We start from the raw sequence: 12843 nt of genomic DNA on the forward strand, positions 1-12843 counted from the left end.
TATGAAATCTGCCTAAATGACTACAAAGCTCTTCTTCTCAAAGAAAAAAAACTCCTATTTCACGCAAACAATAGTGGCTGCCTACAACTCATCGAAAGAGCCCTTTCTTGTGGTGTCCAACTTGATCTCACCCTCTAGGAATAATATCTCACATAATAGCCAAATGTTTTGTGATACCCTGGCCAATTTTTTTCCAAATACAGTGGTTCAGATATATAATAAATCAATCAATACCCTTCTTCAGATAAAGGCATCCAATCACAGCCTTTTTTGCCAGAAAGCATCTGTAACCTCAATGAGTTCTCTTCATAATCATTATCAGAGATGACCACCCTCATCAGATCCACTAAATCGTGATCTCATATGGATTCCTGACCTCCTAAAATTACTATTCTGGTCTTAGAAATGGTAGCTGCCTGTGTAACAAACACTTTCAACTCTATGTTAAAGCATAGCATTTTCTCTACTGCATGGAAAGAAGCTTCCATATTGCCCTTGTTGAAAAAATCCAATTTGAATCCCAATTGTCCTAATCATTTTCAGCCTATCTCCTGCTTACCGTTTCCAGCTAAAATAAAAGAAAAGCCATTAAGACTCAGATAACTCAATTCCTGTCTGATCCTCAATTGCTGGACGCCACACAATTTGGCTTTAGAAGCAGTCATAGCACCGAGTCCGCTCTAGTCAAAACCACTGAAGAAATCAGGTCCAATAGTTGACGATGGTGGTATTGCAGTGCTAATACTCGATCTACCAACAGCCTTTGACACAGTGGACCATAAGGTTCTGATTGAGCTTCTCAGAGCTGTCTGGATCTAGGGGTTGACACTTAAACTCTTAAAATCTTTGTTGTGTGAAAAATCACAAGAAGTAGATATGGACCCATCTGTGTCCAAGCCTTTCTCACTACCATGCGGGGTCCCCCAGGACTCTGCACTCAGTCCCACGTTGTTTAACATTTATGCTAAACCTTTGGCCACTCTCGCCCGATCAATTGGGCTCAATGTCACCTCTTACACAGATGACACGCAAATTGTGGTGGCTGTCTCTTTTTTAAACAACCAGACAGGTTTTATTTTTTGCGAATTGTATGACTTATTGGCTTTCCTAATGCCGATTTCACAATCCTGGTTGAGGTCCATTGCCCCTCTTTCTCCCTCAGCCATCTTCACTTCTACTTATTCTGTTGTCCTTGACTGGGAGAGTTCTGCCTTGGTGAGTGGCTTGCTACACATTAAGTTGCTATACTCTCCTTTAACCTGATGTGTCAGGAACTCTGGCAAGGACTGGTGCCAGGGAAGGCAAAGTAGGCAAAATACTGGGTACAGAGCTGCCCAACAACACACAGAGAGTCAGAGGAGAAAGGGGATCCAAAAGAGAAGCAGGGGTGTAGGCAAAGCAGGGAATTCTAGGTAATGGAGTTTTTAGCAAGCGCAGACTGGCTTTACAAAATCCACCATGGATCGGGAATGGATGGGAATTTCTAAACAGTGTCCAAGAGCCAGGAAATAAGTACAGTGGAAGGTCCCAAACTTTATTAGAACACTGGAAAGCACCACGGATAGGCCTCCTAGTGGTTAGCATGAGAGCGCAGGGAGCAAATTGTGACATGATGAGTTTTGGAGGCACTCAGTAACTTATATTTTTATTTCATGAAGTAGCATCATGTCTTCCAGATGGAGTCTCCCTTTCCTCAGTGCTTCTTAGAAGTACATGAAGAAGTAATGGTTCCATGTGACCTTGGCACATACATAGAAACAGACTCAAATCTCAAGGACTAAGATTAAAGACATTTAATTGAATACAGCCCTCTTGTTTCTTCCAACCCTTTACTACAATTATTTTCAATGTGATATTTAATGTAAACACATGAGTTATTTGGTTTTTAATTATTAGTTATATTTATGATTCTGTTACAAGTGATTTCACCTAGTGTATCACTCTAACTTTCATTTTGGGACATCATTTTTGGAGCAAACGACATTTGGTTACTAGATTTTTGTTATTGTTTCGGCATTCATTTCATATTATGATTATTGTTTTAATCTGAAGTAAAAAAAATATTTTTTGATTCTTGTGTTTCCTTATAATTGTTTAATCCTTATTTTTATTAATATTCTCTATAGTTCTTCTCCCAATCCTTTTCACTTAGTTATATTTGTCTATTTGTTGTTTTGCTCTTCAATGTTAATCTTACTTTTTACAGGAGGTACTACCTGTACCCCCTTGCTTTAACCATGCCTTTTTAAGTCTGGAGCTACCCAAGACCTTTTGATGTTTTTTTTTTTTAAATATACATACAAAATACTTATTTAAAGTGGGGGTTTATGGAGCTTCTTCATCCATTGGTCTGTTGCTGTGCCATTCACAGTTTGCTTCCTTCCTCTTCAACGTACAGCATTGGGTAGGGGATCAGCCGGCTTCAGGCAATGGATAAATTCACTTTGAGTGACTGCATTTTGCTCTTTGACAAGGAGACCACCCGCATACAAGCTAGTTACTTCTGTGCCAATGTTTTTTTTATTATTATTTATTAATTTGATGTTGCTTTTGAGTTTAGAGTCTGATGTAACAGCAGGACACTTTATATTTGATGGGAGCAAAAGCCACATGCCATGCTTTAGCGGTTCCTGTCTCCTGCCAATGATGTTGTAAATTCCTTCTAAAGTGTCCTTTGTTTACTGTTTGGCTGCTGGTATTTCACAGCATGACAGATTGCGTCCAATTGAAACTGTTTGGTAGTACGTTACTGTAAGCTTCAATGTTATACATGTGAATTAATAAGTGGACAATTCTTCAGAACACATTTATTCTCTAGTCAATTTTACCAATGATTCATTGCTCTTTATTACTTTCTTTCTTTCACTTTTTCTTTCATCTCTTCCTTCATTCGTTTCTTTATCTTTCATTTTTTTAGTCCTTGTTTCCCTTATTCCTTCATTCGTCCTTTGCTTCTTTCTTCCTTTCTTTTTTCTTTCATTTCTTCTTTGTTGTTTATGTCTTTTGTTTTATTCTTTCATGCCATCTTTCTTTCTTTCTTGCTTTCTTTTATCTTTCATTCCTTCTATCCTTTGTTTGTGCTTTCTTTCTCTCTTGTCTTATTTCTTTCCTTCCTTCTTCATTTCTTTCCTTTTGGCCTTCTTTCTTAACTTGGTTCTTGCTTTAAATTTATTATTTCTTGTACTCATTCCTTCGCTATTGCTTTTCTTTTCTACTTTCTTACTTCCCTTCTTTCTTTCTGTCTTCCTTCTTTCCTTCTCTCTTTCCTTGTGTCTTTCTATCCTTATTTCTCTCCCTTTCTTTTGATTTTTTTCTTACTCTATTTTCTTCCATTCTGTGTTTCTTTCTCGCTTTAATATATTATTTCCTTGTTTCTTGCTTTAATTCTTTATATTCTTCTTTCTTTCCTTCCTTCCTTCTTTTTGCCTGTTTTCCTATCCTTCTTTCTTTCTTGCCATCTTTTTTACTTCTTTCTTGCCTTTCTTCTGTTTTTCTTTCTTTCTTGCGTTCTTTCTTTCCTTCTTTCTTGTATTCTTTTTTGTCTTCTTACATTCCTTCTTTCTTGCCTTCCTTTTTTCCTGTCTTCTTTCTTGCATACTTTCTTTCCTTATTTCTTTCTTTCTTTCTTTCCTTCCTGCCTTTTTCTTTCTTTCCTTCTTTCTTCTTTCTTTGTCAAGGGCAAGCGGCTGGTAGCCAATGGAACAATACTTGCCTTTTTTATAACAGAATGTTAATTCAATTTCTGTACAACACTGCTGTGAAAACAATTACAAATGTATAGCGCCATCACAGAACAGATAATCACAGAATAAATCACATTCCCAAACCGTAAATGGCCCCCCACCAGCCCCCTGCCCTATCGTGCTTTTGCGAACAGTCATGTGCAGTACAGATGAGCTTCTCCAATTGAGAGCACTAGTCCACTCCGGCCCTCCACTCCACTGGGGAAGGGGCAGTAGGGGAGTTCCACCTACGAGCAATATCACAATTTTTGGCTTTTTTGGGTCTGTGTCAGACAAGTCCTTTTGATTTTACTAAAATGATATGCATGGCATAGTTACTTATAGGGGTTTTCAGACACATTTCATCCATTTGCCTGTGGTTGTGTCATTCACACTTTTTTCCAACGTACTAGACCAAGCATCAAAGGACAACATGTCACCCCACTTCACTATGAGTTTTGATATGCTGCCTTTTCACAAGAAAGCTTGGCAGTTCGGACTGGACTGTTCCTATGGAAGCAGGGTTGATACTGATTTGCATATATCTGGGTCCAAACTGAGGTGGCATGGTGTGCAGAGTAACAATACGTTGGGATGCGGCTCAAGTGGTTACCAGAGGCTGAGAATAATTCAAGTATTCCACCCATCACTGTTTTGTATATATTGTGGTGCCCTCCCACAAGGAACACATCCATACACAGAGTAGTTCACTTGAGTGCCAGGGAGTATTACGGTAATGTGTGATTTTCTTAGGCCAAAACATTTTTGGGGGTTTTGTCCATATTTTATGTTAGAATGACACACTCCCTGCAGCTTTCGAAACAATAAAGTTTTGCAAAAGTCATGACATAACAAAACAAGAATTGAGAAAAAGCTGTCGGACGACCCCAGACCTACTGGCCTAGCCATGTTTAATATTTTATTTTTCACCCTTCCTTAACTTACCCCTTAGCTTATAACTATTATTCCTACGTATCTTCTACTTCCCGTTTTTGTTTCCCACGTTATTATCTCTCAAACGTTTTTTCATGATATTTTGTTTCCCAATTTGAGGTGCCCGATTTGACTTCATGTCATCATAAAATAATCTCCTGCGTTTCACATTAAGGGCTCTCCAGTATCAATCGAATTTAGGAAAGCTGTTGATATTAAAGTTAAAAGGGGGACATTATGATGAGGTAGGAGAATACCAACTTACCGTAAATATAAAAGACGGATGGCCATCCAATGTACTGTACCAGTATTCCTGCCAGTGGCATGGCAATCACTGCTCCAGCATATGACCCTAGAAATTGATTAGACCACAGAAAATGTTATCCATTTCAGATGACACCCAAAAGACTGTTCTGATCACCTCTTTGCGGCTCTAAATATTTGCTGCATGTGATGAAGCCTTCATTGGGCAAACAAAAAAAGTGCAAAGGTTAATTCATGCACACATGGCCCCGAAAATAGACTGACAGCAAATATGGTGTAGATTGAAAGAAAATATAGTGGTCCTCGTACAGTTCCTGAGCTACTCCTGGGATTCTTTGTGAATCTCTAAAAAGTTAGCAACCTGGTCCAAACGTTAAAGGAATATTCTATGGGAGCAGGGCTCTGAATTATTGGTGAATCATGTCAATATGAATTCGTGGGCTGGTCAAGAGGAGTGTGTGAGTCAGTGAACACTAGGTGAGATACAAAGGGCATGGGAAGGATGGAGGCCTGAATTACCTTTAAATCTCACACTGCCAGGTTTAATAATCCAGCCAATTTAGAAAACAAGTCTAATTTAATTATGTGTCACTGACTGGGGTGGAGAGATTTGAAAGACCCACATTTTTTGGACACACTCTTTCTACAGCTGCCTGAGGCCTTGTAGGGAAATAGTGAATATGTCCTCCCTGGATAGACTTATGGATGAATTTAGAATTTGGAGGACGCAAGACATCCACCAAAACGCAAATGATATCCTGTCCACCCAATTTAGAGTGCACTGTTTCTCTAACTCTATAAAGGGCAGTCAAGACATTCACCACTTTTTGGTGGATGTCCCACCTCCCTCACCCTTATGTCATGCCCCCATTATTTTGTGAGCAATGTTCATCAGCATTGTGGCGACAGAATTGCATGCTAGTTTGTGTTAAAAAAAATTGTAACCATGGTTTAAGAGAGGGATGCACCACTATATTTGCACTCTAGCATGAAGAGGGGGAACACTCATTTAACAGTGACAGAACAGAGCACATATTGTAGATAGAAATCATCTCAAGTATTAGAGTCCCTAACCCTTAATTATCTGGGTAATGAAGTCCATAATCCTGCATTTCTAACTGTTCCCTTAATATAGTTATCTCTGGTTTATAGCGCCATAATCTGCCTATCAGACATGCTATGTGAAAAGATATTGGTCAAGTGTGCATTGTACTTTCAGTTCTGTATCTTCTGCATTACTCATGTCAGTGTGAAGGTGAACACAGCAACAATGAGGTCTTCAGTTCCAGGGATCCCTGGGGTAAGCAGATATGGTACTAATTTTATTTCGAAAGCACACCGAAATCTTTGCCACCTGCATATCCTCAGTAGGCAGGCCTGGGGTACCTGGTTACCTAGAGCAAAGTTTCTAAGAGGTTTAGTAGCTATCCTATATAGCCTCAAACCTTATTGCATTCTTCATTCATTCATTCTCCTTATGAGCTGCTGCATCTACCAAATCAATATGAATGTGCTCTCTTTTGACCCCTCTGTCTCCATGTGTTCTTCTTCAGGACCTGCCTACCCGCCTTGTTGTGCTCTAATCAAACCCCTTAGTGTGCAGTTAGAACTCTGTCTGTCAGACACCTCATGTTGCTGTGTTCAGCTTCAGCGCCTCTGGATTGCAAGTTTTACTTCACCCGCTGTTTCTCTCTGCCCTGCTTCTCTTCATCGGCCTTCTGTTTATTACTTCCTCCTCCGTCACACTGCTTTCTCTTTCACTCCTGAGTCCTGCCTCGCCCCTCTTTGCACTCTTCAGGAAGCTGCTGATTGGACTGGAATGTAGCACCCTTTAAGCTTGCTTGAGAGGTCAGGGGATCCATTCACAAACTTAATTTCCATGAGTAGGCAGGGCCACGTACCTGGAAATTCTGTAACTCACAGAAACTCAGGGGGAAAGTCGGATAGTCCAGCCGAAGGTGAAATGCCTGTTTTGCCGCAGAGTTGTGGTTATATATCAACAGCAGCACAGCAGGTGTGGACGTTGGCTTATTGTCCACCTGCCCTATAATCTATTGCTGTACACACATGGGAAAATTGCATGTATTCAAGGAATGTTCAGCCCTCTTTTGTATATGTTTGAACATATTTAACCCAGTTTCGATAACCTCAACATGTTTTATAAATGCATAAATACAATATGCAAATCAGAACACTTACCACAAAATGATGTTGTTACTAGCCTGCTTCTTTCCAAAGGAGGGGCCCATTTACTCCACATACCATGACATGCTGGATAGGTTACACCCTAGAAAATGTGTTTATGTGCATAGTTAGGTTAAACGTAATGCCTGCAAACAATTTCTTAGCATTTCCCTGTAAACTGTTAAGACTTTATTCAACCACAGTGGAAGTATATCACATAATACACAAGAAAGCAATCTAGCCCTGGGATTATACACCTCTATCACAGAATCTCTGCCCTACCTTGACAAATGAATTACTATATAAGCAGTGTGAACAACACACAGGGCTTGACATTGCAAATGTGCCTCCTAAACCCCCAGTCACCTCCACTCATGTATAGACAGGCGAACCATAGGTATTCTATTGATGGAGCCCCTGTTGGCTCTGTCAAAGTAATATCTACTTTGAGAGCCCAGTATTCACCAGAGGAAGGGCAATACACTGTCCACTCTATTTAGGGAGGATGGTATAATGTATTTCTTTCCTGTACATCACAGCCAGGAAAAACCTGGTGGTGAGGAACATGACAAAATAGTAAAGATCTCCATTACCAGGGAAGATACTCCTAGAGTGTGGGGGGCATTCGTTTTTTGTTTAACAAAAACAAACTCCCTCTTTGGTAGTGTGTTTTTTAAAAACAAAAAAAGTTTGTTGAACAGCCATCAAAAGTGATAGCAGCCATACACCAAACGTTTAGTACGTTGAGGAGAACCACCACAATGGGGTTCCCTTCTATGCACAGAGATGACCACTGGTCTGTCAGTGTGGCAAAGGAAAGCCACCATGATGGGCTCTACTCCACCCGTCAAGTTCTAGATCAGTCCGATAATTCTTGGAAATTACCTCCCACAACCAGAGGTTTACCCTGCCATTCCTGGTCAAAGTCACAGACATAGCACTGTTCCAATGCACCTACATCGCACTAGGCCGCACGCAAATGATTCTAGTTTTTGGATCTGCATATACATTGCCAAATGTATCCTAGTAATTGAACACACAACTCAATTAATATCTCGATACCTGACAAGAAGTAAACATTTCTGTTACTGTACAGGAAAATACATACGGCTCTTTGACCAGCCATAGCACCCGGCAGCAGTCTATGTCATTCTTACAGTACTTGACATAGGCAATAAAACTTGTCTTGCCCTTTAGTCACCCCTGCCATTCTACTATTCTGAGTTACATATAGGTGTTTCAAAAGACCTTACTCATTCTCTGCATCACCCCAACCCTTCTAGTGGTAGACAGAATCCAACACCTCCACTGATGCACCTCAGTCCTGTCCTGCAGCAGCTGCTGCTATTCCAGTACTTGAGTTCACCTAGAACTGTTCAGTACACCTACATATATATAGTCCCATGTAACGCTAGTTCCCTGATCTGCCTGCTCTGGGACACAGAACAAGCTACAAAAATCATTAACTTACAGTACCCTGTGATGTTACCGCCCCCAGGCAGCGCTGTCAATCCCACTCTGCAGGCTCTTCTAAAATGCCATTACTGATAACCACACAAGACTCTGTCCCTGCGCCTCCACCCCGCATGGGGCAAGCCTTGACAGTCCAGAACTGGGAACTGCGTGTTGCTTTTCCAAAGCATTACAATATGGCTCCGACTTTTAATATTTAAATGTCAGAAATCCTGAAACTGAGTGATAATTTTACAATGTACATTATAAAATGCACTTTACCATAGGTCTGTCCTTGTCTATAATAATTGAATATTTCCTTACCTTTTAAGTCAGCTCTGGGACTGCTGAGAAAAATGAAAGAGCTGATCTTGTGAGAAATCAGTGGAGGTATGTGGTAAGATCTTAGTTTTGATTTGTTTGTTTTTCAAATCAGACTTGAAACCTGAACATTAAAATATAATAAAAACCAAGGGTCACATCATGACCTGGCTCAAAACAGCAAAATACATCTCCTCTTCCTCACTTCCTACCATAAACTGATATTACATGGTACCAGGCGCGCCTTGTTATATTCTTTCATTAATTCTGAATTCAGATTTTGTCACTGGCCTTCAAGGAGCTGAGAGAGCGCAATTTGAATGAAAAATATATCTGTACCATATTCACAAGCACATAACGCAAACGTAGAATCTATAACGTGAAGTTAACACTTGTAGCGTAAAATTAGCCGATGTAACCAATGTAATAGGAAATGTATCTGTATCTACTCTATAAAGTATTAGAATTAGAAAGGCCCGTATACATAGTGGGCTAATATAGAAATGTATAGAAATGCTTAAGAACAGCAGAACGTGCAAAACCAGAATTCATGGACGTATGTAATCATTAGACGGAGAAAGAAGACGAAATATAAAGTGAAGAAATGTGTAGATTATATAGCACTGTGTAGAAACGAGAGTAAACGTTGTATTCTATGTAAAATGCATTTAAGTATGATCACTGATTTGCTAAAATCGATTATATATACATGTGTGTTAAAGGTTATACGGTGTAGAAGGGTTTTGTAGGAATGTTAGAAAAGTTTGGTCATGTGTGATTTTAACCTAACTGACCAAGAGTTCGCAGGAGTGTAGTCCGCTGTATGTAATTTAGTGGGCTCACAGGAACAGGGGATAGCCTTGATCTGAATGTGCGAGACAAGAGTCAAAGGTCTTGCTAGATTTAAGGTGACAATGTTGGACGAAGTTTATGGCCTAAGTGAGATAAGAGACGCCTGGAATTTGGGTCTTGTTTAGAAATGACCGTTCACAGGACCAAACGAGGTTACGATCACAATCGTAAAGAATGGAGTTCTGTTGAGGTGATAGACTTTGCTCTGAAAGTGTCAACTGGAATGTCAATGAAGTCACCAGCAAGAAGACGAAGATGGTGCCTAAGAAGCAAGGTCAACTTAACGGACGACGCGAAGAGATGAAGCTATGGAAAGAACCAGAAATGACATCATGTGTAAATGTGTACGTGGTGGGCGTCAAGGGGCGTTCCACCCATACTGTGATTGTGTATTTAGGGACAGTACCCCGGGGAGAAGTTAGCGAAGAGCTCAGAGCGCAGAGAGAGAACAGAGCGCAAGAGAACAGTAGGCCGAGGACCCTTAAAGAGCGGATGGGTAGGCAGAGAGGATACTGTTTCTCGACATAAGTTACCATTAGAGGCTAAGAGAGTTTGAACTTCTTTGGAAGTCAAACTGCTGACACCTTCTTTAGGTAAGGAACTTGCGAAGTAGGGATGTCACCTAGTATAGAGTAGGGACAGAATTAACTTGTTTATTCTTTTTGTAGATGACGCAACGGAACCACTTTTTGTGTCTATGCTTTTAATTTGTTGATTCTGGAATTGATTTTAATCATATTCTTTTGTAGACTGAGGTTCTTTAGGGAATTTATGTTCCTTTTAATTCCTGTATACTTGTTGAATCTTATCCTGAGAGGATTGTATATGCAATTGATATTAATTTTATATTAAACTTTTCAAACTTTATCAGTTGTAAGTGGTTCTTCAGAGTTGCGTCAGTCTATGGGGTTTATTTAACCTATGCGGGGTTTGTCTTTTACTCAATGACAGAAAATAATCGATCCAAAATAGATGAATGAGATAAGTATCTAAGTGATCAGAAAAGGTATCAAATTCTCATTCCCCGCAGTTGGTAGCAGAGAAAGATGGTTTTCTTCTTGAGGAAGACAACCTAGGTCAGGTCTAGATTACCCCAAGGTCCCTAGTCATCGACTACCAGAAGAAGAATCCCTGCCGAAGAAGGTGCTGACGGTGCGAGAGAAAAGCAGCAGAGTCGGTCGAGAGTGAGTATAAGGGTCATGCGTTGCCAGATTGCGGTGTTTTGTGTTGTACCTGTGTCGTAATGTCAAGCGGAGTTGAATGCCTGTAGTGTGATTGAGGGAAGGTTGTGAGCGCGCGCAACCGGATAAAATCTTAAGATCCAAGGAAGGGCTTAAGTGGTTCGGGTGTATCGAACACCCAGAGTAATTGTCTACCATTGTAAAGGGGGTCATGAGGTACCATTGATCGCCCGAAGGACCGATGATAGGGGGAGTGACAGAGTGAGTGTATGAGTAACGGACGCTGGTCGGACGTTTACTGTGTGTAAGTAACCTATCAGTTAAGGCGAGCGTCTGAAGTGAGAGGAAGACGTCTCGCCAGTTGAGGTGAAAATTACAGTTAGACTGTGGACGTACAGTCAAGAAAAGTGATCGCTTGGACGGAAGTAGTCATTTTTCGGCGTATGAATGAAAACGCATGCAAGATCGTGAGACGAGCTGAGAAAGAAGAGGAACTGCTGCTGAGGGGACGAGTGACGTCAGCGTAGAGCCGCGCTGAGATTGGTCGGTCAGTGTAGAGTCGCGCTGGAATAGGCTGATCAGCGAGAGCCGCACAGGGATTGGTGGTTTGTTATCAGGACGTAAACAAGGAAGAGAAAAGGAAAATCGTAGATTATTGAAAATGAAGTGTTTTAAACGTTTAAGGGCGATCTTTAAGAGAGATAGAGGAAACTTGTATGCAGGAGAAGAAGCTCCACCAGAAAGCACACCAGCTTACCATATGGCAGTGAATGTAGGCTTACACTCGATACTATGGATCTCCGAGTGGAATAAGCTAACAGAAGGGAATAAGGAACTGACGTTCCCGAGATACGGGACGTTTAAGCTAGAAGTATTGAACCAACTGAAAGCGGTAATGCTAGCAACGAGACCTCTACCGAGACCAACACAGTTCGAAGCCCTTAGTGCATGGTTTAGAACGGCACACGAAAAGAGCTTGAATAGACGCCAAGAAAGAGTGAGACGATCGGTAAAAGCAGTGCAGGATGCTAAATGGGACGATGAAGCTAAAAAGTGGAGGGTGCAAAAAATAGAAGCAGACAAATTGTTCACAATGCTAGAGACTACGGGAGAAAAGAAACCTCTAGAGGAAGATGAGGATAGCGAGCCAGATGAGGATCTGATAGAGAGGCTATTATTAGATAGACCACCTCCGTACAACAGAGAAGCCGAAAGTCCCGAACTACAGCAAGGGGATGGGGCTAGGTGGGGGGAATATAAACCGCTCCCCACATCAGAGTGGGATTCCAAGAAAGGTGAGGAAGTACCTCAATCTAGTCCCGTACAGAGAGTAGTAGGAAGATTCGTGGTCCAGAAGGTGCCAGAAACACAGCATGCAAGGTCGTATCAATTGCCGGATGCTCTACAAGTACCTGTTACCATAGGTCCTATAGTGTCAATATACAACCCAGAGGGAGTTCAGCAGGAGGAACAGGCACGATGGGACAGGGAAAGGGCAGAGATGGAAAGTAGGAATAATACGATCAATTCCCAAAGGCAATTGCTAGGACCAAGGAGTCGGAGTACCCCATTCGATTCAGCAACGGGTCCCTGGATAGAAAAGAGAGAGAGAGGACAGATGGATCTGAGGGGACCGAAACCGAAAACCTTTAAGGAATTAAGGGAGTATTTGAAAGAATGGGATGCTGCCGAAGAGACTCAGAATAAAAAGTTAGAAACAGAAGCAGAATGGAGAGATCAGGATAACAGGATCCTCTCTCACTGCGGAGCTGGCGAAAGCAGCCCGGAGTGGGAGGGAGGGAGTCAAGGAAGCAAGGGAGATACTTGCCATACCATCGGTGGCACTAGACAAATGTGTGAAGACAAGAGCGCAGGGTGTGGGGGAGTGCCTCGCCTCATTCTTAGTGAGGGAGAACGAAAGACGCAGGAGTACC

At 41.3% G+C, this 12843-nt stretch overlaps 1 protein-coding gene across 1 annotated transcript in view; it reads right to left on the bottom strand.

Annotated features, from left to right (window-relative positions):
• SLC17A8 (solute carrier family 17 member 8) overlaps positions 1-12843 on the bottom strand; it is a 323457-nt gene that overhangs the window by 111801 nt on the left and 198813 nt on the right. Inside the window, exons 5-6 of the mRNA XM_086936990.1 lie at positions 7119-7206; positions 4921-5007 (exon numbers count right to left, since the gene is read on the bottom strand). Of these exons, the coding sequence (XP_086793116.1) occupies positions 4921-5007; positions 7119-7206 (175 nt within the window). The remainder of the gene's footprint in view (positions 1-4920; positions 5008-7118; positions 7207-12843) is intronic.

This window comes from Lissotriton vulgaris, chromosome 1_1, assembly GCF_964263255.1.
Source record: "Lissotriton vulgaris chromosome 1_1, aLisVul1.2, whole genome shotgun sequence".
NCBI classification, from domain to species: domain Eukaryota; kingdom Metazoa; phylum Chordata; class Amphibia; order Caudata; family Salamandridae; genus Lissotriton; species Lissotriton vulgaris.